Here is a 27,741-nt window from a genome sequence, read left to right as displayed (position 1 = left end):
AGATCTACCATCCTGTAGGTTTTTACTCCAACTCTAACAAAGCACACCTCATTCAACAGCTAGAGATTTCATTGAGCTGCTAATTAGTAGAGTCAGGTGTGCCAAATTACGGTTGAAATGAAGACCTGGATGGTAGATTTCCAGGAACAGAGTCAGCTACCACTGCTAAATTGCCTACTTCATTCGTGTCTTCATTCGTGTCTCCAACTGGGAACATAAATTATTCACTTGAAAAATGTATTTTGTAGCAAAATAAATAAATAGGCTACGTAAATGATATTATTCTCAGTGTCTCCAAAATTGCTGTCCTGGGTTATATTGAGAACTGTTCTTCCATTAAATTGGCATTTTAAAACTATACTACTTCATGCTCAAGCAATAAATATTTAATTGAGATTTCACATCGTTCAAATGAATTTTTAACAGGACAACATTGTCATTTAAGAGACTGAAGTAATGATGAAATTACTGATTAAATTCAAATTGCAATTTCTCAACAGCTTTTATTAATTATTCGGTTGATTGATGAGCAATGACGTGCGCATGTTTCTGATTTCAAATCATTTTCCTTATCAGTGTTATTCTTGCAGTGGGTGCACTGGGTCGAAGCGGTACACCAGGCACCTGGTGTATACTGATAACTGAATAATTATATTCATTCAACAGTCACCAGTATTAACTATAGCAATTAATGTGTGGTTAGAGGTGTGTTTAATCAAATTTATCTAGTTATCAGTTTCATATGCGAATGCCAGAGAGGCTAATTATTTCAGTAATCACAGTATTTACATTATTGAGTTAGCATTCAAATCATGAAGTTATCAATATGACATTTAGTACTTATGTCTAGGAAATGTTCCCTTTGTTGCAGTTTATTTAGAATAAAGTTCAGAGGCACATTTCAAGTGGTTTTAAGGCATTGTCTCATTTATATTGTAGTCACTACAATCACAGATATTTCAGGATTTTTTAAAAAATGATCCCACTTCAAATATCAAAACATTTCCATTCTCTGCTTTCGCTGTGCTTACAACAGAACTGGTGCATTAAATCTCTCTGAATATCACTCAAAAGTGCACGCACAGCAGCAGGGAGAACGTAAATACTGAACCCCAGGACTAGCAGGAGGCATGCTGGGGTTCAGCAGATACAGAACTCCAAATGCCCGCTGCAATCAAGACCTTCCTAAACTCAGTGCGCAGCAGATCCTGCGTTTGTACAGACACCAGTGTTAGTACACAGCTGCAGGCTAAACACTGGCCCACAGAGTTTCTAGCTAAATAGGGTGCTGACATGAAGGCAGACGCAAGAGATGGTTGAATATAAAATGAATACCGATGTCATTTTTTGGGCAGCATAGTGGTGCAGTGAGTAGCACTGCCACCTCACAGCGAGAATGTCCTGGGTTCAAATCCCAGCCTTTCTGTGTGGAGTTTGCATGGCTGTGTGGGACCCCGGTTTTCTCCCACAGTCCAAATACATGCAGGTTAGGTTAACTGGAGGCTCTAAAATTGCCCATTGGTGTTCAGGGTGTATTCCTGCCTTTCACCCAATGCACGCTGGGATAGGCTCCAGCACCCCCACGACCCTTCCCAGGATAAGCGTGTATAGTTAATGGATGGATGATGCCATTTCCTGCCTCTTTAAATCCTGATGGGAAGGGCATTGTCACACCCTAATAGGAGAAGAGAATAATGCACAACAGCTGCTCTCAATGACTAATTCATTCATTCATTCATTCATTAACACTCGGTTTCCTGACACTGATCAGCAGCCGATCCACACAACCTTACAATCAGGGATACTGTTGAGGAGGAGAACAGAGACATCGATACAGAGCAGTGGTAACCCATCCACTTCCTGGCGATCTGCCGTCCTGAAGGTTTTCACTCCAACCCTAAACAAGGCTCATTCCTCGTTCAATGGCTAAAGGTCTCACTGAGCTGCAAATGAATTAATGGAATTAGGTGTGCCAAATTAGGGTTGGAACGAAAACCTGGTCGTAGATCTCCAGGACCGGGGCTGGGAACCACTGTCAGAGCTTTGCGTCTTCCTTCCTATTTACATTACATTACATTACAGGCATTTAGCAGACGCTCTTATCCAGAGCGACTTACACAACTTTTACATAGCATTTTACATTGTATCCATTTATACAGCTGGATATATACTGAAGCAATTTCAGTTAAGTACCTTGCTCAAGGGTACAACGGCAGTGTCCTACCCGGGAATCGAACCTGCGACCTTTCGGTTACAAGCCCAGTTCCTTACCCACTGTGCTACACTCCGTCCCTACTTAAAGAGACGGCTCCTAAGACCCCCGCTCAGGGCGCACGAGCGCGGCATTTCCTGTGCCCGTGTCCAAGGTGGCAGTGAGCAGGAGGGTGTCCAATCACACAGCAGTTTGCACAGCTCAGCTGATAGCCGTTCTTCTGGCTTTAGAATGGGTAGCGGAAGTGAGGCCTGGTGGAGCAGTGATATGCTCAGACTCAAGCTCAGCACTGATGTCGCTGAAGTCCTCCCATGTGGTGTATGATACACTACAGAAGATACACCAAGCGCTGCAGGGAGGGATGCAGGTGAGGTTTCGATGCAATGCTAGCCTGTGTAAAAAAAGACATTTTGTACCATCCATCCAATGTAATAATAATAATAATAATAATAATAATAAATTTTATTTATAAAGCACTTTTCAAGCAGTATCTCAAAGTGCTGATGTGTGTCCTTACTGCATGCATAATGCTTGGACCCCGTTAATTACCTCTTGCGGTTATATTTATATTTACATTATATTCTTTAATAGAATTATTGCTATAATGTTGCAAGAATTGACTATGATTTTTTTTAGTTATTCACTGAATTATTTCAACCTTTCTTTCTTTGATTACAATGTGGTAATTGTATTTTAAAATGACAATTTTCAGGCCACATTGTTTACAGTTTATTGGATTTTTCAGTCTTAATGAGTTTTAAGGTCAGTTTGATTTAGTCCAAAACAACTTAAGTCTGGATTGGCTGAATTGCATATGCCCTTAAATTGGCTAAGTGTGTTTGACTGAATCTAGGAGAATGTGCCAACCTTATGATTTTTTACAAGTTTACTGGAGTTGTGTTTAGGGTCCTGTTTTCAGAAATCAGGTTCTTTGCGCTTTTTCTCCAGTTCCCTGGTGGTAGGAGTCTGTTACCGCTACATAGTAATAATGACACTATAGATAAATAATGCACACTTTCACATAATAGTGAATGACACATATTTAATATGTTTCATTAAATAGCATTGATGAATGTGCCAATAATATCAACTCAGGATTTTGGACTATTTGCTTACTATTAAATGAAAGTAAGTATTATTAAAGATTATTATTAAAACCTTTATTTAACCAGGAATTGAGATTAAAATTCTTTTTTTCAAGAGTGGCCTGGCCAAGACATATAACACACACAATATTAAAACAAATTATAGACAATAAAGATTACAAAAGACAAGGTAAAAAAGAAAAAAATCTAATGTTCTGAAACTTTTTTTTCACATTACCAGAAGAGAGAAGCGCTCAGTACTTCAAATTTGGTCATTAGCGCAGCCATTTGATTAGCATGTACCTCGGTCAAAACGACCCGTCTTTAATTAGAGAAAACCTCGCTTTTGAAATGAGAGTCTCATCGGCTTGTACACATTTCTTTGAAATCGTAATTAAATATCCGGTTTATGCAATGTTTCCCAGCTGCAGTGATGAAACGCATGGAGCTCGTCTCCTGCTAGACTCGGCCTCTCACTGCATTAAGCGTGAAGCGCCGTTTCTTTAACGGCGGGGAAATGAGTCATGATGTAGAGGCGGCCGCCCAGGGGTTGCGGGTCTGCTGCGCGTCCGCTGATGCGCGGGGGCGAAGGTGCCATGATGAGGTCACTCCGCCGGCGTCCCTGTGCGAGCTGTGCCTGAGATGCTAATTCTGGGCGCTTTACCTGCAACTTTGCTACTTATTAAACTCCATTTAACTTCACAATGAAGCCCAACCCTTTCCCTGATTACGTATTCTGCCCTCAGAACTCAAAGGCAAGGAAAAAAAAACGAAACGAATTATAAATAAATAAATACAGAATATTCTCATGAAACTACTCACAATAGTGCAGATTGTATTTCCGAAAAAAAGTATTGTGCACTTTTTTCTAAAAAAAAAAGTAACTTCTTAGCTTTCAGCGAAAAAATTATTAGACATTCCAGTGTGGAGTAAATGACCTAAAAGCCAGCTACTACTACCCTCTCTAAGATCTACCCATTGTGACTTTTGCTATCTTTTTGCTATCTCTGTAAGCACATCGCACCGAGTTAACGTCTGTAGCTGGCTGGGTGCTGACCCATAGGTATCAAGTTCTTAATTCAGCATCCCACCACCAAAGACGCCAACTTGTTCCCCATGACATTGACTTTTTCATCAATACAAAAAAACATGATTACATTGTATTATGGAGAACCTAAAGTTCACATAATGCCGATCCAGTAGGATGTTTTTCAAATGAGCACTGCCTCTTTATCACACCTGCTGACTCCCTGTCAGCACAGTAAACAGTCTGTTTTCCTTTGGGGGTCTGATAAGGGGTACACTTCTGTAAACCGCCCTACAATAGGAAAGTCACGCTGCAACAGCGCCATCTACTGTCACATTCACATTATCTCCATCCGTGTGATGGGAGTTCTGAAATAAGCTTTTCAATAATGATCGAAACCTGACTGTGAACCGCCTGTTCATAACTGCAATTTTGCCTTTCTGACCCACTTCTCTTACTTTTGTAGCATGCAGCATTTGTATCTTATTTTCATGCCTCCTAGTTTGACTTAACATGACTCTCGCTATTGAAAAGCCTGTGAGGCACTTTCATTGTGGTGAGCCTAGACCAGCTTCCAGGATTGTTCAACATTGGTGTTCTATGCTATGCTGACCCAGGAATGTAGGTCCTGGATGCTAAAATGCTAGTTTCAAAACAAAAACATGCAGCTTAAAGTACCACTGCCGATTGGTCTAGTCTACCCTAGTTTCTCTAGTCTAGCCTGAGTTTCTCTGGAACCCTCTAAAAATCCATTCTGCCTTGAGCCAACCCTTCTGTCGCTCAACTGATATTTCAAATGGCCACACAGTGGCGCTCTTCTGTCAGTTTCAACTGGTGTTCTGCACTTAGAAAAAAGAAACACTTCACCTAGACACTCCCTTGTGTTTGGTATGATAGTCTGCAAGAAACCCTGACAGTGCCACGGTCATAATAACTGCAATCATTGATGTGTCCACCAGGGGGAGAAAGAGGTGCATTTTCAGGCTGGCAGTGGCACTGAAAGGAAAAAGTCATCTTTGCTGTAGCACCAGCAGGTGTGATAGTAGCAGTGAAGCCTTTAGCAGGGGTCAATGGGCAGGGGCCTCTATTGAGGCCTGGGGCCACAGCCTGGCGGGTTCAGAAACCCCACACCTGGGAAACCAGGGCGTGTGGTCTCCGAAGGGGTCCATCTGGGTCACAGCTGCCCAGGGTGAAGAGGAAGGTGGAGTAGAGGGCACAGGTGACAGCCTGCCTGAAAGCAAAGGCTCTTCCTACGCCAGCACAAAGCTGCCCATTCACTCTGCAAATACAGAACATGGAGGGCTTTCACCGCGATGAAAATCCAGGGAGAGTTGTCACCCGAGCTGCCTTCTGTTCACAGGAAAGTTCCTTATTTGCTCTGTGTGAAACAGAGAGAGAGAGAGAGAAAAGTATGTGAGAGAGAGAGAAAAGAGAGGTAGAGAGAGAAGTGAGGCAAAGAAAAAGGAAGAGAGGGGAGAGATAGAGTGGGGGGAGGGAGAGTGTATACAGGGCTCAGTGTTGACAGGAGGTCGTGGTCTAAGTCTCCATGCGCATCACACTGGTTGTCTGCATTTTCCCGTTATCAGCTGAAGGGCTGCAGTTAAACGCATTAAAGCCCCCCACACCAAAGGACCTTTAAACGCACAAAGGGGGAGTTAGATTCTGAGTCCGTAATCTGTGTGTAGTGACAACCAGGACAGCTTAAGGGTCATTTCACCATGGTAACTCCAGGACTGCCCTGTAATAGGGACACAAATTAGATTATCTGTGGTTTCCCAATACTCTGTATGTGCAATGAAGCATGACACTCAGCTAAACACTCGTGTGTGTATATGTGTGTGCAATAAAGAGAGAGAGTGTCTGTGTGTGCATGCAAGAGAAAGTGTGTGTATGTATGAGTGTGTGTGTGTGTGATCATGCAAGAGAAAGTGTGTGTGTGTGAGTTTTTGCATGTGCGCAAGAGAGAGAGAGAGAGAGTGTATGTGTGTGTGTGTGCAAGAGAGCGAGAGAGTGTGTGTGTGTGTGTGTTTGTGTGTGTGTGTATAAGATATCCTTGACTCTCAAGGTTCTGTGTTATTGTGACAGCATGGTATTTTCTCCAGTTTCTGCTGCAGACTGTACAGAAAAACCAGAGGAAAAAACCAACAGCATGGACCCCATCACTGTAATGATTGCCACGGCAACACATCATTATTATTGCAGCCGCACAGTGTGAGTTTTGGATTGGTGGTTTTGATGATGACTAGCGCTGTTCTGAGCAGGAAAAAGTGTGCCATTTTGGGAATAGTCTCTGAGAGAGAGAGGTGACTGGATTCTGAGCTCAGATGCGGGATGTTTTGGCCATACCTGTGTCTGAGCTAGAGAGAGAGGTGTGACCGGATTCTGAGCTCAGGTGTGGGATGTTTTGGTCATACCTGTCTCTGAGCGAGAGAGAGAGGTGTGACCGGATTCTGAGCTCAGATGTGGGATGTTTTGGTCATACCTGTCTCTGAGAGAGAGAGAAGTGTGACTGGATTCTGAGCTCAGATGTGGGATGTTTTGGTCATACCTGTCTCTGAGTGGGAGAGAGGTGTGACTGGATTCTGAGCTCAGATGTGGGATGTTTTGGTCATACCTGTCTCTGAGTGGGAGAGAGGTGTGACTGGATTCTGAGCTTGGATGTGGGGTGTTTTGGTCATACCTTTCTATGTGTGAAAGAGAGAAAGGTGACTGAATTCTGAGCTCAGATGTGGGATGTTTTGGTCATACCTGTCACTGTGAGAAAGAGCGAGAGAGGTGACAGAATTCTGAGCTCAGATGTGGGATGTTTTGGTCATACCTGTCTCAGAGAGGGAGAGAAGTGTGACTGGATTCTGAGCTCAGATGTGGGATGTTTTGGTCATACCTGTCTCTGAGTGGGAGAGAGGTGTGACTGGATTCTGAGCTCAGATGTGGGATGTTTTGGTCATACCTGTCTCTGAGTGGGAGAGAGGTGTGACTGGATTCTGAGCTTGGATGTGGGGTGTTTTGGTCATACCTTTCTCTGTGTGAAGAGAGAAGGTGACTGGATTCTGAGCCCAGATGTGGGATGTTTTGGTCATACCTGTCTCTGAGAGAAAGAGTGAGAGAGGTGACAAAATTCTGAGCTCAGATGTGGGATGTTTTGGTCATACCTGTCTCAGAGAGGGAGAGAGGTATGACACCCGTGTTCAGGCCTGGCTGCCCCCTCACAGCTCAAGTGTATGTGTGCGGTGGGGTGGGAGAGAGCAGTTATGTCTGTAATCTGAGCCCATTCCCTGATTCTTGTTCTGCAGTGTTCATGATGTCACAGAGAGCAATAGCATTAACACTGCCAAACACCCCCCCTCCCACAGCACTCACAGGGCTGCTGACAGATCAATGGCGGATCAAACAGAGGCTCAGTCACAGCGGGACAGCGGCCGGACCCATTCCTGGCACAGCTCAGCTACTGAGTGAAGCTCAAAATACATTTCGCGGTGGGCCTGTTTCTGTGGACCTTTGTGCTGTTTTTCAAGGAGAGCGCAGATAGCCTTTTCCTACGATAAACACGGCAGTTTGCAAAGGTCCTAAAGCAGCTGTTTTTCTCTTCCGCGCGTGCCCCGTAGGCTCATGGGATACCGGTTACCTGGCATAACCCCGGTATTCGCTCGGAGAGCGAAGCTCGCTCTCGGTGTGTGGGAGACGGCGGAGTCGCGGCCAAGCCCAACAGCCAAAGAACACGCAGCGGTGCGAGCCAGCGCCCCGGTGGTCCGCTGGAGCTCGCCGGTCCCGTGCCTTTTTGGTTTGAAAGTCACGTTACGGGTATTGCACTGCGGCCGGTGGACCAAAACCCCGCATTCCGCCAAATTGTTTTGACAAGCACTTCTGAGCAATGGCTTCAGTTCAATGTTTAAATCATACTGAAAGCCTTTTACCAAGCTAGCCTGGGCGAAGCCAAGGAGGGAGGACACAAAATCCTGTTTCTCCACCAAGATATTCCCTCACAAGGAACATGTGACTGGATGCGTGAGCGGCGTCGGGAGCGGGGCCATGGAAACGGGAGTGTGGGAATTCCAGCCCAAAGGAACTGGTCTCGTAACTATGAGGTTGCGGGTTTGATTCCCGGGCGAAACGCCGCCTTTATACATTTCCAGCTTTCAGAACACTGCATGCCACGGTGTGAGGCTACGTCCAGACTGCAGGTCTTGATGCTCAGTTCCGATTCGCTGTTCAGATCAAAGTCTTTTACACTAGCTGCTCGCATTCATTTTTGAAAGGGAGCCCACAGTACTGCCAATGCAGAATGATGACATCATTAACCTGTCACACGGAGAGTCACATAAGAATCACTACACCAGTGTACCACTGGTTTGGTGTAGAATACCCTTCTGGACCAAACCTGTCTTTGATCGAGGGCAAACCTCGCCCACTTAGTGGACACCAGCATACTAAACGCATATAGGGCCTGACCAACAGTGATTGCAGCAAACATGACAGTCTCATGAAAGTCATATGGCTGCAGGTCCAATTTATTTCCACACATGGATGTGCCACCAATCAGAACAAAGGATGTGACTCCACATGTTTTTTCCGCCCAATTCACATTGTTCTAAAAAGATCAGAACTGTCTCCCAATTTTTTTTTTTAATGAACACCTTTCAGCTGTAGTCTGAACATGGTCTTAGTCACTCTGGATGATAGCATTTGCTACGTGAACGTGAAGAGAATAGCAGTAATTTGCTTTAATAATAATAAAAAATAAATTAAAATAAATAAATAAATGAATAAAACACTGTCACACGCCAGCGTGACAGATGCGGCAGCGCCATGAGAACACCGTTGGTTGCTGCATGGAGAGAGAGAGCGCGCACCCACAACACAAAATCAAACGAACACCCTTCGCCCTTCCGGGCGAAAACAAGAAACTAAAACAAACTAAAATAAGAAGTAACGGCAAATAAGGAAAATGGCAGCCTTTTCGGTTCACAGATCATAACTGGCACGCTTTTAACGGACCAGCTTTTTTTAGTCTCTCTTGTCGTGCTAACCAACTAAACTGAAACTAAATTAAATGACCATCAAAACGCGCCCTCTCTGTGTGCTCCCGGTCTCGGCCCCGAACTGTGGAAAGGCACACACCTTTAGGTGTGATTAATTAACGCAAACCAGGTGCGTGTTCTCTCTCCACCTGCCGGCGCAGCCGAGACGAATGCCGAACCGAATGCCACAAAATCAATTGTAATTATGAAACAAATAGTTGTGTTTATTATTTTCAGTTGATTAGGCCTTTTTTGTTTTTATACTGAGTTAGGGATGCTGTAGTAAAGAACCTTTGACTTAGAAACGTTTTAAATGTACTTGACAATGTACAGTGGCCTTTGTCGAGGCGACGCTGGGTTAGTTGAATGCTCCTCACGAAAGTGTCCCCGCATGTACCTGAAAGACCCAAGGGGGCTCGGTTTAAATAAAAACCCAGCAGCAGCGGCGTGTGTCTTTGTGTTTTTTCCCTCCGCCAGGCTCTTCCTAGGCAGCTCGCCATTGTTACTGTTGCCGAGTGGACTAATTACCAGCTGTCGTGCCTTGCGGTGTGTTTCCATGGAAACGCAGCGCGGGGCTTCGTGGCCTCAGGCAACGGCGGGGGGTTTTGTTTTCGGGGGAGTCAGGCTATGCCCCGTGCCCGTGCCCGCTGCTCTCGGCACACAGTGGGCACATTTCGGGGTGCTGTGCCACCCTCCCCGTCAGGTCAGGTCACAGAACCACACACAAAGGCACAGACAACACACTGCAGTAAAAAATAATAGCATTCTAAACCCGAAACAGGCTTTAAATGTAGTATCCATTCGGCAGAGGGGGAGTAAGTGTAACATGCAGACCACACAAATGAGGTCAGATATACGCCACCTCTGAATAACAGGATTGTAATAGGATGGACATAATGGTGGTAAGAGGAAAATTAGCAGACGTGCCACCTCCATTTGGGGGCTTTCTTGTATCGTCTTAAAATGTCTCCAGAACTGCGAGGCACCAGGGTGAATTGGCAGAAAGGAGCTGCATCCATGGCAACACTCCTCAAGTCATCATAATCCTCAGCTTCATTCAGATGCCAAATCTTTCATGAGAAAGCAGCTGTGCAGAGCACCACTGGCGTCCCTCTCCAGCAACATGAGCGCACTTATAACGTATAATGAATATGTACAGCGGCGTAGGTGTAATGGGGTGAGATCTGCTGTGAGTTTCTAACCACAGCCAAGCCACTCACTCTACAAGGGATATGATTAGCCTGCTGAGGTAAAGACTTTTTCTCCTGAATAGCTGTAATATAGAGGCCCCTTTCTCCTGAATAGCTGTAATATAGAGGCCCCTTTCTCCTGAATAGCTGTAATATAGAGGCCCCTTTCTCCTGAATAACTGTAATATAGAGGCCCCTTTCTCCTGAATAACTGTAATATAGAGGCCCCTTTCTCCTGAATAACTGTAATATAGAGGCCCCTTTCTCCTGAATAACTGTAATATAGAGCCCCTTGCTCCTGAATAACTGTAATATAGAGCCCCTTGCTCCTGAATAACTGTAATATAGAGCCCCTTGCTCCTGAATAACTGTAATATAGAGCCCCTTGCTCCTGAATAACTGTAATATAGAGCCCCTTGCTCCTGAATAACTGTAATATAGAGGCCCTTTCTCCTGAATAACTGTAATATAGAGGCCCCTTTCTCCTGAATAACTGTAATATAGGGGCATTTTCTCCTGAATAACTGTAATATAGAGCCCCTTGCTCCTGAATAACTGTAATATAGAGCCCCTTGCTCCTGAATAACTGTAATATAGAGGCCCCTTTCTCCTGAATAACTGTAATATAGAGCCCCTTGCTCCTGAATAACTGTAATATAGGGGCATTTTCTCCTGAATAACTGTAATATAGAGGCCCCTTTCTCCTGAATAACTGTAATATAGGGGCATTTTCTCCTGAATAACTGTAATATAGAGCCCCTTGCTCCTGAATAACTGTAATATAGGGGCATTTTCTCCTGAATAACTGTAATATAGAGCCCCTTTTCTCCTGAATAACTGTAATATAGAGCCCCTTGCTCCTGAATAACTGTAATATAGAGCCCCTTGCTCCTGAATAACTGTAATATAGAGCCCCTTGCTCCTGAATAACTGTAATATAGAGGCCCTTTCTCCTGAATAACTGTAATATAGAGGCCCCTTTTTCCTGAATAACTGTAATATAGAGGCCCCTTTCTCCTGAATAACTGTAATATAGAGCCCCTTGCTCCTGAATAACTGTAATATAGGGGCATTTTCTCCTGAATAACTGTAATATAGAGGCCCCTTTCTCCTGAATAACTGTAATATAGAGCCCCTTTCTCCTGAATAACTGTAATATAGAGCCCCTTTCTCCTGAATAACTGTAATATAGAGGCCCCTTTCTCCTGAATAACTGTAATATAGAGCCCCTTTCTCCTGAATAACTGTAATATAGAGCCCCTTTCTCCTGAATAACTGTAATATAGAGCCCCTTGCTCCTGAATAACTGTAATATAGGGGCATTTTCTCCCGAATAACTGTAATATAGAGGCCCTTTCTCCTGAATAACTGTAATATAGAGGCCCCTTTTTCCTGAATAACTGTAATATAGAGGCCCCTTTCTCCTGAAATAACTAGAATAGGGCATTTACAGGGCATACAGTGTAGTGCCATAAATTCCCAGAATTCCAAGGATGTTCCTGTCCTATCGAGTGGCCTTGACTGACAGGTGATATAAACACGGGCACTGCGTGTTCATGCACACACACACACAGCTGTAGGTGTGATATGAACATGGGCGTGTTCACCCATACACACACACACAGCTGTAGGCGTGATATGAACACGGGCACTGCGTGTTCGCGAGCACACACACACACACACGCACACGCACACAGCTGTACGCGTGACCAGGTTTCAGGCCGGAGTGATGTCAGGGGCTTTGGGGTTGCTCTGCACCACCGAATGTAAACAGATCTCCCCAGAAACCCTTGGCCCCTTACGGAAACAGGGCCTTCAGCCAGCATCTGGGAACACAGAGCCAGCATCTCAGAGGGAGCAGGTAGCATCTCAGAGAACAGAGCCAGCAGCAATGAGAGTGTACTGAGTAGCGTTAGCCAAAAAAGAAAGATTAGTCCTTTAAACAAACGTAAATATAATAATAATAACAATAACAATAATAAAAATAATAATAATAATAATAATAATAATATAATAATAATAATAACAATTTGGCGGCAGTGTAGTATAATGGCTAAGGAGTTGGTCTTGTAACCTAAAGGTCGCAGGTTCGATTCCCCGGTAGGACACTGCCATTGTACCCTTGAGCAAGGTACTTAACCTGCATTGCTCCTGTATATATCCAGCCGTATAATTATATACAATGTAAGTTGCTCTGGATAAGAGCGTCTGCTAAATGCCTGTAATGTAAATGTAATGTAATATAATAATATAATAACAATAATAATAATATTTGGAGAAGGGTTATGGGGATGTGGAGAGTTGTGGAAGAAATGACATCTTGAGAAGTAACAGACCAAAAGTTCATAAATCGATAAAACCACAGTATTTTACATTCGTGTTAGTTTATTTAATTATTCATCAGCACTGACACAAAGGACAGCAGAGTAGATTATAGACATTAAAGTATGTAAATATATCTCGGAACGTAATTCTGTACTTTTTAAAGTGAATTTGTGTTTTTTTTTCCAGTAAATCTCTAACATACAATATATACAGACATTTTTTAATATATATGTACATACATACCAGTATAAATACACAGAAAGCCTCGAGATCTGAAAAGGACATTTTGCTTTTCTCAACCTTTGAAAGGATCTTCCTGTTTGTAGCTTACTCTCATAAAATTAAATATATTTTGAAGTCTCCATAATTGGGTTTAAAATGCCATTGCCTTTATAGATAACGCATACAGTACTTTTAAAAATATTGATTTTTGTATGATTAAGTAATAACATCAGCTCATTCTGTCGAGTTGCACATGATTTGTCCAAACTGTGGTTTTGCCATTTAAGATACAAAGGGTTAACGCTTTCGCCTCCCTTATTGGTACACCTGTGCTTAGCCCTCCAGATGATATATTTAGTATCGACAAGCAGCAATCATTTCTGTGTATATCTGTGATGGATGTATTCAAATCTGTGGACTACAGGCTGTTGGATTCATTATAAAAAAAAAAGGGGACAGTACTTTGCAAAGGCTCCATTTTGAGTGATGCTCTTATTGGAGTTGCTTGCTTTGCAGGGGACCATAATGTTTATGTGATTCTGACGCTACTGAGCAGCACACAGCCAAAGCCAACCGCTCGGGACAGATATGGCTATTTGTCTGTGACAATAATTAGCCTGCTTTGTCCGTGACAAAAATGTATAATTAGCCTACTTTTTACATATCAAATGTCTGGTGGGCAATTTAAGAAAATGTGTATCATAATCATAATTATACAGTGTGAAGAAAGAAAAACTGTTAGTTCATCTAATTTAAGGACTGGATGCCATACCTGTTGTTTCAGACGCCCGCTACTTTCCAGGTTTGCTTGTATGACAAAAAAAATCTCCTCAAATCCTCCCCCAGTGTAAGGTATTATAACTGCAAAATAACTGGCCATAAACTATCCCACAGTTTTACTGGCGGAATATTCCATTTCGTCCCACCAAAATGCGCGTGCTGAACTGGGCTGAAGAGGACTTTGCTCCGTCGAGATAATTAGCTGAAGTGCGTTCGTCTGCAGTCCTGAAAGCCCGTCTGCATTACGTGCGAGTAGAGCGAAAGCCGAATGCCTGGAATTTACGCGTAGGCGGCCTGCGGTGCGTTCTGACCGCGGCCTCTCAACGCGGCGTACATCGGCTTGGTCTGAAAAGACCCAGCGAGCAGACGTCTTTACCTCAGTGCGTTTTTGACATGCATACATGACACTTCCAAGTAAAATATATGACACTTTTTCAACTGTGCTGAGTGAATTAAAATGTAGCTAGAGTTTCAGTAAAGGTACTGACAGCACTGTGGTTTGTGGTTGCATACAGAAACCTGTGAAACTGTATTATATTACAGGTCTAAGAAATAAAACTGTATTGTATTACAGGTCTATGAATGAAACTGTATCATATCACAGGTCTATAAATAAAACTGCATCATATTACAGGTCTATGAGGTCGCAGGTTTAGAAATTAAATGAGTCTGTTTTACTCTTTACATCGTAGCTATGTGGGTCTCTCTCACACACGCGCACACACACACACACAGTCACACGCGCTCGCACACACACACTCACACAAACACACGTGCACACACACACAGACACACGTGCACACACAGACACACGCGCACACACACACGTGCACACACACACACACTCACTCACACAAACACACGTGCACACACAGACACACGCACACGCACACACACACACACACTCACTCACTCACACAAACACACGTGCACACACACACACAACACACGTGCACACACACACACACTCACTCACACAAACACACGTGCACACACAGACACACGCACACGCACACACACACACACACTCACTCACTCACACAAACACACGTGCACACACACACACACAAACACACGTGCACACACACACACACTCACTCACTCACACAAACACACGTGCACACACACACACACAAACACACGTGCACACACACACACACTCACTCACACAAACACACGTGCACACACAGACACAGGCACACACACACACTCACACACGCAGGCACACGCAAACACACTGTATGCCACACAGCCACAGATCATTAAAAGAGAAGCACACCTTTCCACACACTCCCATCCAGCGTATGTTGTGTGTGTGAGCGGCAAGCGGTTGTGTTTGTGAAGAAGAGAAGCGGTTTGCAGGTCACTACGTTCCGCTCGATGTGTTTGAGGACTTGGGCCCAGAGAGGCTCAGCCAGCAATGCCCTGGGGGGGTCACACTGAGGTACAGACACCGTCTCTTTCTCACAGGAAGGGGGAGCTGTGGAAAAGCCGAATTCTTCGCGCGACGGAAGATCGCCCTGTCCCGTTCACGGAGAACAAGAGGCACAGAGGAGAGAGGAGACCTGCGAGGGTTTTAGCTTTTCTGTAGCCGCTATCAGGGCTCCCTCGGTCAGGAAAGCCGCACTTAGTGGTCTCTCCCGCTTGCCGTCGCCCGGAAGGGAATAAGGGGGAATGTTGTGAGCCAGGTCCGCCTGTCGCGATTGGGTTTTGCTGGGTCCTATCTCTGGCCTTGAGGTGAAACGTGGCGGGGGGTGGGGTGGGGGGAGGGGCTACGTGACTACCTGCTGCGCCGCGGCGGGGTCGTGGGCGTGGCCGCAGCCGCGCTTCCTTCCCGGGAGCCTCCGGAGCAGCCGCCGGAGCTTGTGGGAGAAGTCGCGGCTCATCAGCCGGTACACCAGCGGCGTGACGAAGCTGCTGGAGAAGGCCAGGAGCTGCGCCAGCCGCCGCAGGAAGTGGTACGTGCTGCCCCTCGGCCTGCCGGGAAGGGCGCCGGCCCCGCCGGAGACGGCGTGCGCCAGCAGCCCGGCGTAGTACGGCGTCCAGAGCAGGAACTGCGCGCACACGGACGCCAGCAGGAGGCGCTGCGCCGCGGGGTCGGGGCTGCCGGGGTCCGGCTCCAGGGACGCGGCCTCGCGGCGGATCCGCAGGACGAGCGCCAGGGCGTAGAGCACGGCCGCCGCCGGCACGGCGTAGCCCACCAGCATCATGATGCCGTCGGCCGCCTCCTTGTCGCGCATCTTGGCGCACTCGGCCATCTTGGCGGAGGCGTGGCCGCAGACGTGGAAGAGCAGCGAGGAGAAGCTGGTGAGCGCCGCCCCGCCCCAGAGGAAGCCGCACACGTGCTTGGTGTTGTAGACGCTGGACATGTAGGTGTGCGGCAGGGCCCGCTCGATGTAGTAGTCCAGGCTCAGCAGGGCCGTGGAGTACATGGTGACCAGCGCGCACACGTCGAAGAGGATGAGGAGGCCCACGAAGACCTCGTTGCCGGGGTCCCAGGCGGGCCAGCGGGTGTAGGCGGGGCCCAGGAGCTCCACGGGCGCCAGGGCGCCCAGCAGGAGGCCGGCCACCGCCATGTTGACGAAGTAGACGTCGGGCATGGTCATGGACACCTTGTTGGAGAGGTTGACCGCCACCAGCAGGGCGTTGTAGCAGAGGCCGGTGGGGAAGCAGACCAGCAGGTAGGCCAGCGACAGCACCGACAGCGCCAGGCCCAGGTCCTGGCACAGCCGCTGGTCCGCCCTGTCGTCCGTCTCATTGGACAGCACGCAGCTCCACATGGCGCGGGACCCACGGGGGCAGGATCAGCTGCAACACAGCGAGGGGGGGGGGGGGAGAGGGAGGGGGGGGGGTCAGTTAAACTCCTCTAAACAGCTCGGCTGTAAAAACAGCGAGAAGCAAACAGGCGGCACTGAAATGGTGTTTTCAGTACGTCTCTGGTAAGGCACTCTCCCTTTCCCAAACACCAAGGCCATTTTTCAGTCGTGTTTCTTAAAGCTCAACGCTTTTCAGTGCCCTTAAACGCACCTCTCCCCACCAGGCACGAGTGACGCGGAGTCGCAGGTGTGACAGAACGTGTGCCATTGTTTTGTCAGTATGAATAAACAGACAGATATTTTTGCAGCGTGCGGTTAGCTTTTCAATCGCGCGCTCCTGATTAATCAGGAAATACTGATTTTTCCAGTCACAAATGTCTTCGGGGCATTTAGTATTTGGCTTTGTTGTTGCTGAACACACCCTCTGGCAATCAGCATTCTGAAGTGCGTGCTCCTCCTTGTACCCAAGTCTGCTGGCTCTAGTTGAAATATGTCGGGTTTGAAGAATCAGCGCTCTGTGATTAATCAGGTAAACTTAGAAGAACAGAACCTCCAGTCTACAACCAGCTCGATCCGGACCTCTCTCTTCTCTCTGAGGTTAAAGCGGGGCCACAAAATGAGCTGATTCACACTGCACAGTACCTAAAGGGGCCCTGCCTCTGGGACAGCTACACACAAGCATAGCACTGGAGTTCAGGCAGAGGTCACCGAGCAATATGATGACACCCCCCCACCCCCCCATCCCCCTGGGATGACCTTTCTGCACGTGCAGACGTCAGGAAGTGTCCTTACTGTGCACTTGTTTTGACTGTCACACTATTACTCAAATTCTGGTGTCCCATTTTCCAAGACCGGTTTGTCAACTTGTAACGAAAATTTCCCTGGGCGGATTTTTCCAGTTGCCACTTTAAGTTCTCCAACTCCGATGTGATGTTATGTTTACATACGGCATCTTCTGCCATACTTGATACACAATCAAACTAACACACATGAAAAGATTACATTGAGGCATGAGGAACGTTCACGGTTATCTGTCCCTCTACAGCTGAGCGACATTAACACGTTACGAGTTTCTGTGTTGCTAAAAGCTACTTCATGCGGTCTTCTGAAATTAGTTCAGTTTTCAGTTGGCTCAGACATTTCTCGTGCGCAATGAAGGATATTTTAGATATTTACAGAAGTTTCAACTTTACAAATGGCAGGTATAGGGACATTACGGGGTCTGTGGTGTAAAGCAACTAAATGCCCTTCAAGTAACTCCAAAGCAGCTTGTACAACCGACCTTACAACTCCAGAGGTTATACGTGTGTGCATTCTTTCAAAAATTACATTTAATCTAATTTCCTGTGGGAACCATTTCCTTTGTTGCATGCAACCTGAGACCACTACACTCAACGAAAGAAGAACCAGCGCAATATTAAAAACACATTAATAATTGTGAATGTATGCTATAAGATGAACGTGCTCATCGGACACAAAGCGCAAATTGAACTGTGCCTTTAATGGACCGTTTCCAGACAATGTTAAACGCTTGTAAACTGATGTCTTGATTTTAGAGGCTGGCTGGGAAAGAAGTCAGCACAGGGATTGTTTTCCTGGTCAGTTTTGTAACCTTAGTACCCGAGGGCTTTCTGGCACCGGGGCGTGGGCCATCCCGATCGCAGAACAGAGGGCCAGCCCCTGACTGGCTCTGACGTCATCGGGCTGAGGGGGGATTCAGGGGAGGCCGGAGCAAAACAAAAAAAACAGCCAATCGCGAGAGGCGAGGTTAAATCCGATCCAGCCGCACGAACGGATGCGTAAAATGAAAGCTGTAAGACGGCCGTTGCTAAGGCCGAAGGCTAACCGCTAAGCTATTAAAACTCCCACAGAAACCATTCAATAACAGTCGCTCAACGAGGTTCTGTTTCCCAGATCCGGCCGCTTGAGAAAGCCGAGGCACGGGAAGGCAGCACGTAGCCGCTCCGTGAATAAGGGCAGAAACGGACAGAGGAGGACCTCGTCCCACATCGGCGCTCCCGCTCTCTGATGCTTTGTGAATACGAGCGTCGCCCGAGGACCGGGTTCTGCCTTCGAGCCCGCAGCGGATCTGGCTACGACGCGCACGGGGGGAGGCCCGATCCGAGATAAAGCGCTCGTATTCAGACGCTCTGTGGATGAGGGGCCCCGCAGTCCCCTTTGGCTGATTTCCTGTGGTGACATCAGACGGCTCGAGATCTGAAGTCACGGCGCACGCGAAGCTCAAGGCTGACGGTTTGGAGGAAGCCGCTTATCAAGTCCAGCCTCTTTACTCCTCTGTTTGGCTGCATTTTTTCTCAAGAGAGAGAGAGAGAGAGACCATAACAAAACACTGCTCAAGCTGGCAAGATGCAAGCATTCCTGGGAATTTAAAACAGTCAACGGCGCCCACTCTCCACTCTACAGTTACAGGGTGACTCACATTCCTCAAACTCCCGCAGTCACCACACAACTGAGAGTAGCGTGTACTTTACCAGCTTAGGAAAACACTGAAGCCTCTGATTTACTAGGGCAATGCTTATTGCAAAACATACACATATGAAATTTTCAAATTGGCCTTTTTTCCCCCCCTCATGAAAACAGTCTTATCGCAAAATGCAGTTCCAGTGCCACAAGCAAACTTGCTGGCTTGTCACTTTGTGGCTGGTAAGGTCTCCCCTGTCGCATTTCAGTACCGACTGAGCTCTCCCCAATCTGATGTCAGCTCAGAAGCGGGTTGCACCCTGAAAGGAGCAAATCCCCGATCACTTGTAAAAAAAACCACTTCCGAACTCTGGGAACCGATCTCACGTGAAGACACAGGAGAGGGTATTCTGCTCCCCGTCCAAAAGGAGCTACCGGGGCTCCCTGGAGAGGGGGCGCCTGGGACTGCAAGTTGAGCCGACCCCCGAACTGCAGGAGCAGAGACTGAACGCGCCTACGCACCCGCCCGTAGGAACAGGGGGGGTTGGGCTCCCTTCACGGGGATTTCACGGTTCTGTCACAGTTTGGTCACGGCTGTGTCGCGGTTCTGATGGATCTTCATGCAGCGATGCACCCCCACGGTTTGAACTGAATCCAGACCGTGGCAGCACTGACCGACGCAAACCTAACACACCCAGAGATACTCCTCTCAACAACCAGGAGGCAACACTTACAAAGCTAATCTCCCAACTGTTGACGTCCAGACACTCTAATTATATGCACCCTCATTAATATTCATAAGGGGCACGGCCAATAATATAACGGCTTGCACTGGACGTTCTGCGCTGCAATGCAGCACCAGAAGTGCCTACTAAAACCGGAATCTCCTGAAGTTAAAATGCAAAGAGAACGAAAAGGAACGCTAGAGCGGGGTATCTGGAGACCGTCTCGCGGTGGTCAACTCTGCACCCCGCTTACAGATGCTCCAGCCAGGTCAGAAGTCGGATTCCCCGCCGAGACATTTCCTGTCACGTGACCCCCTTTCTGTCTCTGTCAGAGGATGTAAGGACCTCGGGAGCATCTGGTGAGTTTTAGGATTCTGCGGTGATTCCCAGGGGGCGGGGGGGCGGAGGTCCTCCTCCTCACTGTGAAATCACAGCAGCTGCTCGTCCTGTGGGCGTGAGGCCTCATGTGCACCCAACCCCAAAACTCCCGAAACTGACCGAGTAACTTTGGCCGGCGGTGTTTGTGCGGTTTCACGCCAACGATGACCCAAGATGGGACAGGATCCCAGTGTAGAGCCTTTCGACATCCGCCCTGTTCCTGCGTCCGCAGCACCCACCCACCCATCCCCACCCACTGCCCACCCTTCTGCTCCCATGTCTGCCCTGTTCCTATGTCCACACCATTAAAACATTCAGCCTGCCCACCCACTGTCCACTCTTCTGCCAGTCAAAATTGAAAAGAAGCATTCTGCAGCGAGCCGGGAGCTCAATACACTGATCGGCTCCAGATCTTACCTTGCAGCACCTAAAATGAGAAACTTCAAAGCATAAACCCAATTTGTAAACTTTGCAGTCTCCAAAACCTCCAGGTTTGTGCCAACTCTTTTGTGACATGCTTATCATTGTAATCTAATCTTCAATATTAACCACTGGATTGGAACCGAAATTGTTGGCGTCTACTTTCACTTCACTTGCCTTTTGGCACTGCCACATAAGACACGATCCTGTATCTGTTACCCAGCAACAGTAGGAAACCCCATAAAATAGGCATACAGAATACCAACACAAAACTATTTTTTAACTGCAGTATTTTTACATATCTAGCGTAAGCCCTAGCCTAAGGCAACTGACCGGCCCAAAATTATTATTTAGAGGGAGTTTTATGTGACTGATTGCATAGCCAGGTTGTTATGCTCTCTGATTTCACTTTCTGAAGGACAGACTGCGAGACAGCTCCGCGTCCATGAGTGACTTTCTGAAGGACAAACTGTGAGACAGCTCGGTGTCCATGAACGACTTTCTGAAGGACAGACTGTGAGACAGCTCCGTGTCCATGAGTGATGCAATTTTTGGCATCACCTCTTTCCGTTTGTCTCTCTGACCGAAGGACTCAGAGAGAACTTGCAATGTTATCTCTCTGCTCCACACACTGGACTGACCTTGTAGAATTTACACTGCGTAAAGTTTAGCAGGGGGATACCTTTATACACCTACCTGTCAGCAAATTATCAGGATTGAGGGCCAACTCAATTTCAATTTGGTCAATTTAGGAAATTAAGCAAAATTCAATTTATAAATTAAAACATACCCATAGTGTTCTCTGGTAATTATATTTCCAAATAAATCAATGGGATTTTTTTGTTCATTTCCTGTATTACCTTTATTGAAAGGGAGTTGTCCAATCCTGCCAATTGAAAACCGATGTTGCCAAGAAAGCTCGTGCAATCAAAACCACTTCCATCAGCTCAGTAAATTAAAAGCCATTGGCCCAGGGTTTAAAGCTGGGGATCCATGGTCCCTGCTCACATAGGCAAAAGGTCACTCAAAATACAACACCCATTTACAGAGGGTGTACACCGTTTTCAAGGCAATTTATACATGAGTAACAGGCTAACTGAAAAAAGACAAGATGCATGAGAGTGAATATGCACTGATCATATCCCTCTAACCCTAACCCTAACCCTACCACAGCCCTGACCATTAAAACTCTGATCCTATCATACTACATATTTATTTATTCTTTTGTTGTTTATTTATTAACCTCTTCTTTATTCAGGGTAGGTTGACTGAGCATGCATGCTCTTTTACAGCAAGGCCCTGCTCTAATGTATCACCAGGTTTGTAGTTACAGCCAGCAATGTTTGAAATAAATAAAAAAAACATTTTACCTGAGGTAACCTCACCCAACATTCAGACAGATTCATTTTTCTTCTCTGTGTTCTTAAATTTGATACTAAGATACCATTATCTACCTATGATCTTGTACTCTCTTATTTTGTGCCAAAAGTCTAACTCTATTCAGTGAGACAACTGATCAAAGGAAAAACCAGGCTACCCATTTAGTGGGAAAATTGGATAAAACAGACTTACTGCTCACATTATCCAGAAGAGCCAGACATCCCCCACCATGCTTGCCTATCAAATGATGCCTGTGTGTTCTCTATTTTTGTTAGGGGACCAGTTGTGTACCACAACTTTGTGTGATTTTGTATGTATTTGCAGTGCTGTACCAAGAGTAAACTGGACATTTAGTATTCTTTTCACGCAGTGCTACAAAACAAGCAAGTCTCAACCTTTCTGGGAAAGTTAGCCGGTATGGCAAACCACAGCCTCACCAGGTAGGCACACACTTGTAAGGTAATTATAGGCATTGTAAGCCTGACCAAACTGACACTCCAAGGTGAGGTAAGTGCCCATATTCTGGGGATGCGCTTGGGTCAGGTGCTACTTCTGACAGATTACCTTGTGTGGGTCTAGCAAATTTAACCACTGAGTTTCAACACAACACTGGTTATAACTTCACAGACCAATCGGATCGCAATAACTTAAACTGAGAAGTTGTAAATTTGGTGACAGTTTCCTAGATCTATTGGAAAACATGTCGGGGCTATCAGGTCTTGAAGTGGGCTGGAACGGACCGGGACACCATACCGGGACTTCCGAATTTTGCTCATGAGAACCAGTGCTTATATGACCGCCACTTTAAACATTGTGGGCTACAACTTGTGTATGCTAGACTATCCAAAGAAACTCTGATAATGTGACTTGCGCATGATGGTCACGTGATCCAAATTTTTATGTTCGCAATTTAAAAACTCATCATCGGTCATAAACTGCCAAGCTACAGATCATTCATCACCAGTCGGTAAGCGGTCGTAATGCGGCATTTACACCACTGAAGCAACATCTTGCGAAAGCGAAGTGGGAACAGCATCGGTGTCATGAATGGGTTTAATTCAAATGATCTAAAGCACAATAACAATTATATTGTATGCACGCAAAACATTCTAAACCATGGGCTAGCAACAGATGAGAAACGGAGCTTATCAATTATGAATATGTAGCTCAGATGTAGCCCTAGTACGTGTTTACATACACGGTCACAAGCTACACGCTTAAACGACGGAAACTCTTCAAAATAAACATTTTCGCTAAAGTGTTGAATTGGTGACTGTCAATTGTGGCTCGCTAACTGCTCCTACAATAAATCCAGTTCGCTGCAACTAACAAGTTTATCCTGCTCGCACTCAGAAGCAATGGGCATGTAGCATTGTGTCAATATATTTAATTGAGCATCTGATGTGTAAACATAGGTTATTTCGCCTCTGGTGAAAGTATATGGTTATAAAGGCAGCCGTAACTTTACAAAGTAGACCAACCTGCACAGCAAGGCTCCGACTCGGTGAGAGATCTACGGAGGCGGCATTTGAATCCCATTTACTCCCGCAGACATGACCCTCTGTCTGTCTTTGGCAATGCAAAGCAATCACAAACACGTCCTCTCTGCGTCCAACGAGAAATGTTCAATAAGTTAACAGTGCGGTACATGCCAGTTATATTCTCTGTCTGCAGTTCCAGTAAATGAGGCGTAAACTACAAGCTATTCCACACTACAAGCCGTGCTGCTCCGAACTACTACTGCACACGTGACCCTCCCCCATCGTCACTCAACAAGTCGGATGAGGCCAGCTTGGTTTTCATTGACATTCATTGGATGGGATGGGAAGGAGGAGTGACAGTGACAACCTGCAAGCACGAGCTCACACACACGCGAGCGCGCGCTGTCAGTTTTGTAGAGGGAATACATGTCAGAAAGTGTCCCGGCTGATATAACAAGGTTGAAAGAAAATTCAAGTGTGCAAAAAACGTTTTTTTCTCACGTTTGAACCTGGCTACTTGGCCAGAGAGATATTTAAACTTCCCACCCTTCCTGCAGATTTTGAATAAACAGGCAGGGAAGGATGGAGGAATTTAATAGTCTGTGGTTGGGTCCTTTCCAGGAAACATTCTCAAAGGTCTCAAATTCTTAAGCCCACTGAGAACAAAACAGTGCCATTCTGTACACTGCGGTAGCTTTATGTATCCTGGAAATACTCACAGTCAGCATAGATCATAGGCGATTATGCATTATGTAACATACTTATATTTTGACATTAGAAACACAGTGCTTTAATCTGATCATGTGGAAATCATACCGGTTGCCATACCTACACAACCCTGCACATGTATGTTCTATCTTGCAGTGAATGTATGAATACATGTTATGAATTTAATAGACTGTGCCGTGGCTGCTAACTGATTGACTGACAGGAGACGTGTATCCCTGAAAAGCTGTCCTAAATTAAAGGGACTGCTGATTTAAGAATGCCGGGGATTTTGTTTGCAGTCACCCTGCAGCCATCTCAGACAGCTGGGTTAATAGCAGCCACGCCCACACCGGACTAATCCCGACATCAGACAGTTCAGTCTAACCCCAGCAGCGGCTTCTACCGATACACAGCCAGCCTATGTGAAAGTACCCCTTCGGCTTCTACCGATACACAGCCAGCCTATGTGAAAGTACCCCTTCGGCTTCTACCGATACACAGCCAGCCTATGTGAAAGTACCCCTTCGGCTTCTACCGATACACAGCCAGCCTATGTGAAAGTACCCCTTCGGCTTCTACCGATACACAGCAAGCCTATGTGAAAGTACCCCTTCGGCTTCTACCGATACACAGCCAGCCTATGTGAAAGTACCCCTTCTGCTTCTACCGATACACAGCCAGCCTATGTGAAAGTACCCCTTCGGCTTCTACCGATACACAGCCAGCCTATGTGAAAGTACCCCTTCGGCTTCTACCGATACACAGCCAGCCTATGTGAAAGTACCCCTTCTCTTTGACTGAGCATGCCCAGTTCTTCCGAGGGCGAAGGGTCAGTTATTAATTTCCGCAAAGCAACATGATTTAATCAGCAAACAGTTAAAGCATAATTTTATTTTTAGACTTTGTCATGCTTTGTTTTGAAATTGAACACAACCCTAAAAAGCACTCCTGTTTTCTAAGAAGATTAATGATTACAGAAGGAGGTTCAAATGTATTCATTATGACCCACATATTAAAATCCAGGCTGCAGGAGATGGTTTGTAATTAAGACTGTGGCAGTAAATACCATGTGTGTCCTACTTGGACAGGGTCTTACTCATCTCGCTCTGCGTAAACAAGATGGAGAACTGGCACAAGTAAAATTTATCACTGTCTTTTTATACAACAGAGTCATCACATTATATCCTACATAAATACTATCCGCAATACTAAAAAATTCCTATCTTTAACACAAGCGATAGGTTTTCAACCTCATGGACTAATGTGCCAAGCAACCCAGTTCCTATTCAGTACTTTAAATAAACAGAGCAATATGTTTACACAAACTTAACCTAATAAGCAAGGGTTATGTTTTCACAGTGTGAGTTTAGGTAAGAAGATAATTTAAGGTGATTCATGAAAATGTCCCATCATTAATATTTCCAGAGATTTTTGCTGTAAGGACCTCATTTGTTAAACTGGCTGAAATAATGCAGCAAAATAGATAGAGAATTTATTTATTTATTTATTTATTTGGTGGGGAGATTCAAGGTTTTGGCACAGTATTAATTATATATGAGGTAAGTAAAGTTTGCCTTTCAGTGTGTTATATTTACACTGCATTTCAATATGAGTTTCACTGCAGTCTCAGCCAGACAGAATATGTGAATATGTGGTGTGTTTGATTGCTGGATACTGGAAAAATCAGTCATGGTTTCATTAATTTTCAAGGCCTGTTTTCAGAGAATATTTGCTTTTATTGCTTAGAGCACCTTTAGTTACAATGATGTTGTTCATGGCCACCAAATAATATACCATTCTCCCACAGAGAGACAGGCGAATGTTAGTCTGAGGTGAGCGGTGTGGAATTGTGGATAAGAGATTAAGGATTTAACCAAAAATGCTTGAGTAAATGAGCAAAATTCAGAATAAAAGCTGATAAAATGTCAATTTTAAGCTCTGCCAGTTCCCCTGGATACACGCTTTGCCCAAACAGGTACACATTAGCATATAGTTTATATACAGACAGCTTTAGGTGCCTGCTTACAATACGTGCTGACAAAACCACTCAATTTACAGCCATCCTCAGTACCAAGGCCGTTCTCAAGCAGCTGCTGTTGGACAAATGGAGGAACGCAGACCTCTCCTCGGCCGGCTACTATCACTCAGAACCGTCAACCATGTCGGGGTTGCCATCAGGCGCGGTGACATCAGGTATGAACGGCTGATTGTGCTTTGTGCGCAGAAATATAGAATTACTTTTCCAGAGTGATCTAGAAAACTAAGCACATTCAAGAAGATTAGTAAGCGCTGCAGTGCAGGAAAGAATTAGACACTTTCTGAGAAAACCCCATATTTATTATGACTCACACTGTAACACCATGTAAAAGAGCACCATCTTGCTATTCCTGCTCCGTGTAGATAGAAAAAAAAACCCTCTTTCCTAGAGACTTGGCTAATAGGTTCCTAAGCTTTTCAAATACTTCCTGACTTTTCAAGGAAAGATCAAGTTACATCCAATCTGATTAGCTGGGTAAACAGTAGGGTTTGGTGGTACCTGAAGTGTGTGGCACATGGTCATAGTTAAATATTTAATCTCGTCAGTACATAAAAAGGGAGCACTGCTCAGAAACGCTGCTCGTAGTTCACTTGCGTCAGCAGAAGCTCAGATCGGGGACAGATTCAGTATTCTATGGTCCCATAATTCTGAGCACGAGTTGTAAAATCTCCCAGTCAAACATAAATATCCCCTCCTTCTGAACTCCGCTGTCTTTTACCCAAACAGCTTACAACAGCCTTTCTGGCCTGAACCAGTTTCATACAGTACAACTCTGTACATCTGTCTGTAATGTCCGCGTGTGTGTGTGATCCTTACACACACAGAGGTGGAGGTACTAACATTTCTTGCATATAATAACACAATCTATATATGTTTACAATTGGCATTTAATCAACAATTAATGACAACTGAAATTATATTCTTCACACTGACTCATAGCAATCCACAGCTAATAGCACAATATATACAATTTTTTCCCGTGCATAAAAAACATTACATAACATAACATAATGGCGAGAACAGGCCATTCAGTCCAACAATGCTTGCCATTTTCCTGGCTAAAACAGTGCTCTAATTTCCCTACAGACTAGATAGTATCTAACACAGTATCAAGCCTAGTCTTGAAAGCTGTAGAACCTGCAGATGCATTACCTTAAAATTAATTACAAAACATAAGGAAGCCTACGGACAAGAGAAAGAGAGGTTATCTGTGTTCAGCAGAGGGGAGGACTGGATGTTTGCATGACAGAGGTGGATCTGTAACACTTGAACATTGAATATTAAGTTATTTCCCTGTGCTAATTTCACAGTGCCGGTAAAGCAACTTTCTCAAGGCTACAGCAGCGGCCTCCTACCTGGGAATCAAACTGGCAACGTTTAGGTCACATGCCCAGTTCCCTACTCATTACACTACACAGTCACCCTTTCAGTCCCATTCAAAACTCAGACTGAGGTTTCTGTTGCACACTTATTAGTCATTGAGCTTGAACCACCTGCTAAAAACCTGCTGAAACG

General features: G+C 45.5%; 1 protein-coding gene across 1 annotated transcript; it reads right to left on the bottom strand.

Annotated features, from left to right (window-relative positions):
• Window positions 1-14,140: 14,140 nt before the first annotated feature.
• LOC135243654 (probable G-protein coupled receptor 146) lies at window positions 14,141-23,782 on the bottom strand. Its single transcript, XM_064315630.1, has 2 exons — window positions 23,481-23,782; window positions 14,141-16,667 (listed from the first exon to the last, which is right to left on the bottom strand). Exon 2 carries the CDS (start codon window positions 16,637-16,639, stop codon window positions 15,632-15,634), a length of 1,008 nt encoding a protein of 335 aa, XP_064171700.1. The 5' UTR covers window positions 16,640-16,667; window positions 23,481-23,782; the 3' UTR covers window positions 14,141-15,631.
• Between the last annotated feature and the right edge of the window lie 3,959 nt (window positions 23,783-27,741).

This window comes from Anguilla rostrata, chromosome 17, assembly GCF_018555375.3.
Source record: "Anguilla rostrata isolate EN2019 chromosome 17, ASM1855537v3, whole genome shotgun sequence".
Lineage (NCBI taxonomy): Eukaryota > Metazoa > Chordata > Actinopteri > Anguilliformes > Anguillidae > Anguilla > Anguilla rostrata.
Note: the sequence above shows the minus strand (reverse complement) of the source record. Positions and strands in the feature narration are given on the sequence as shown.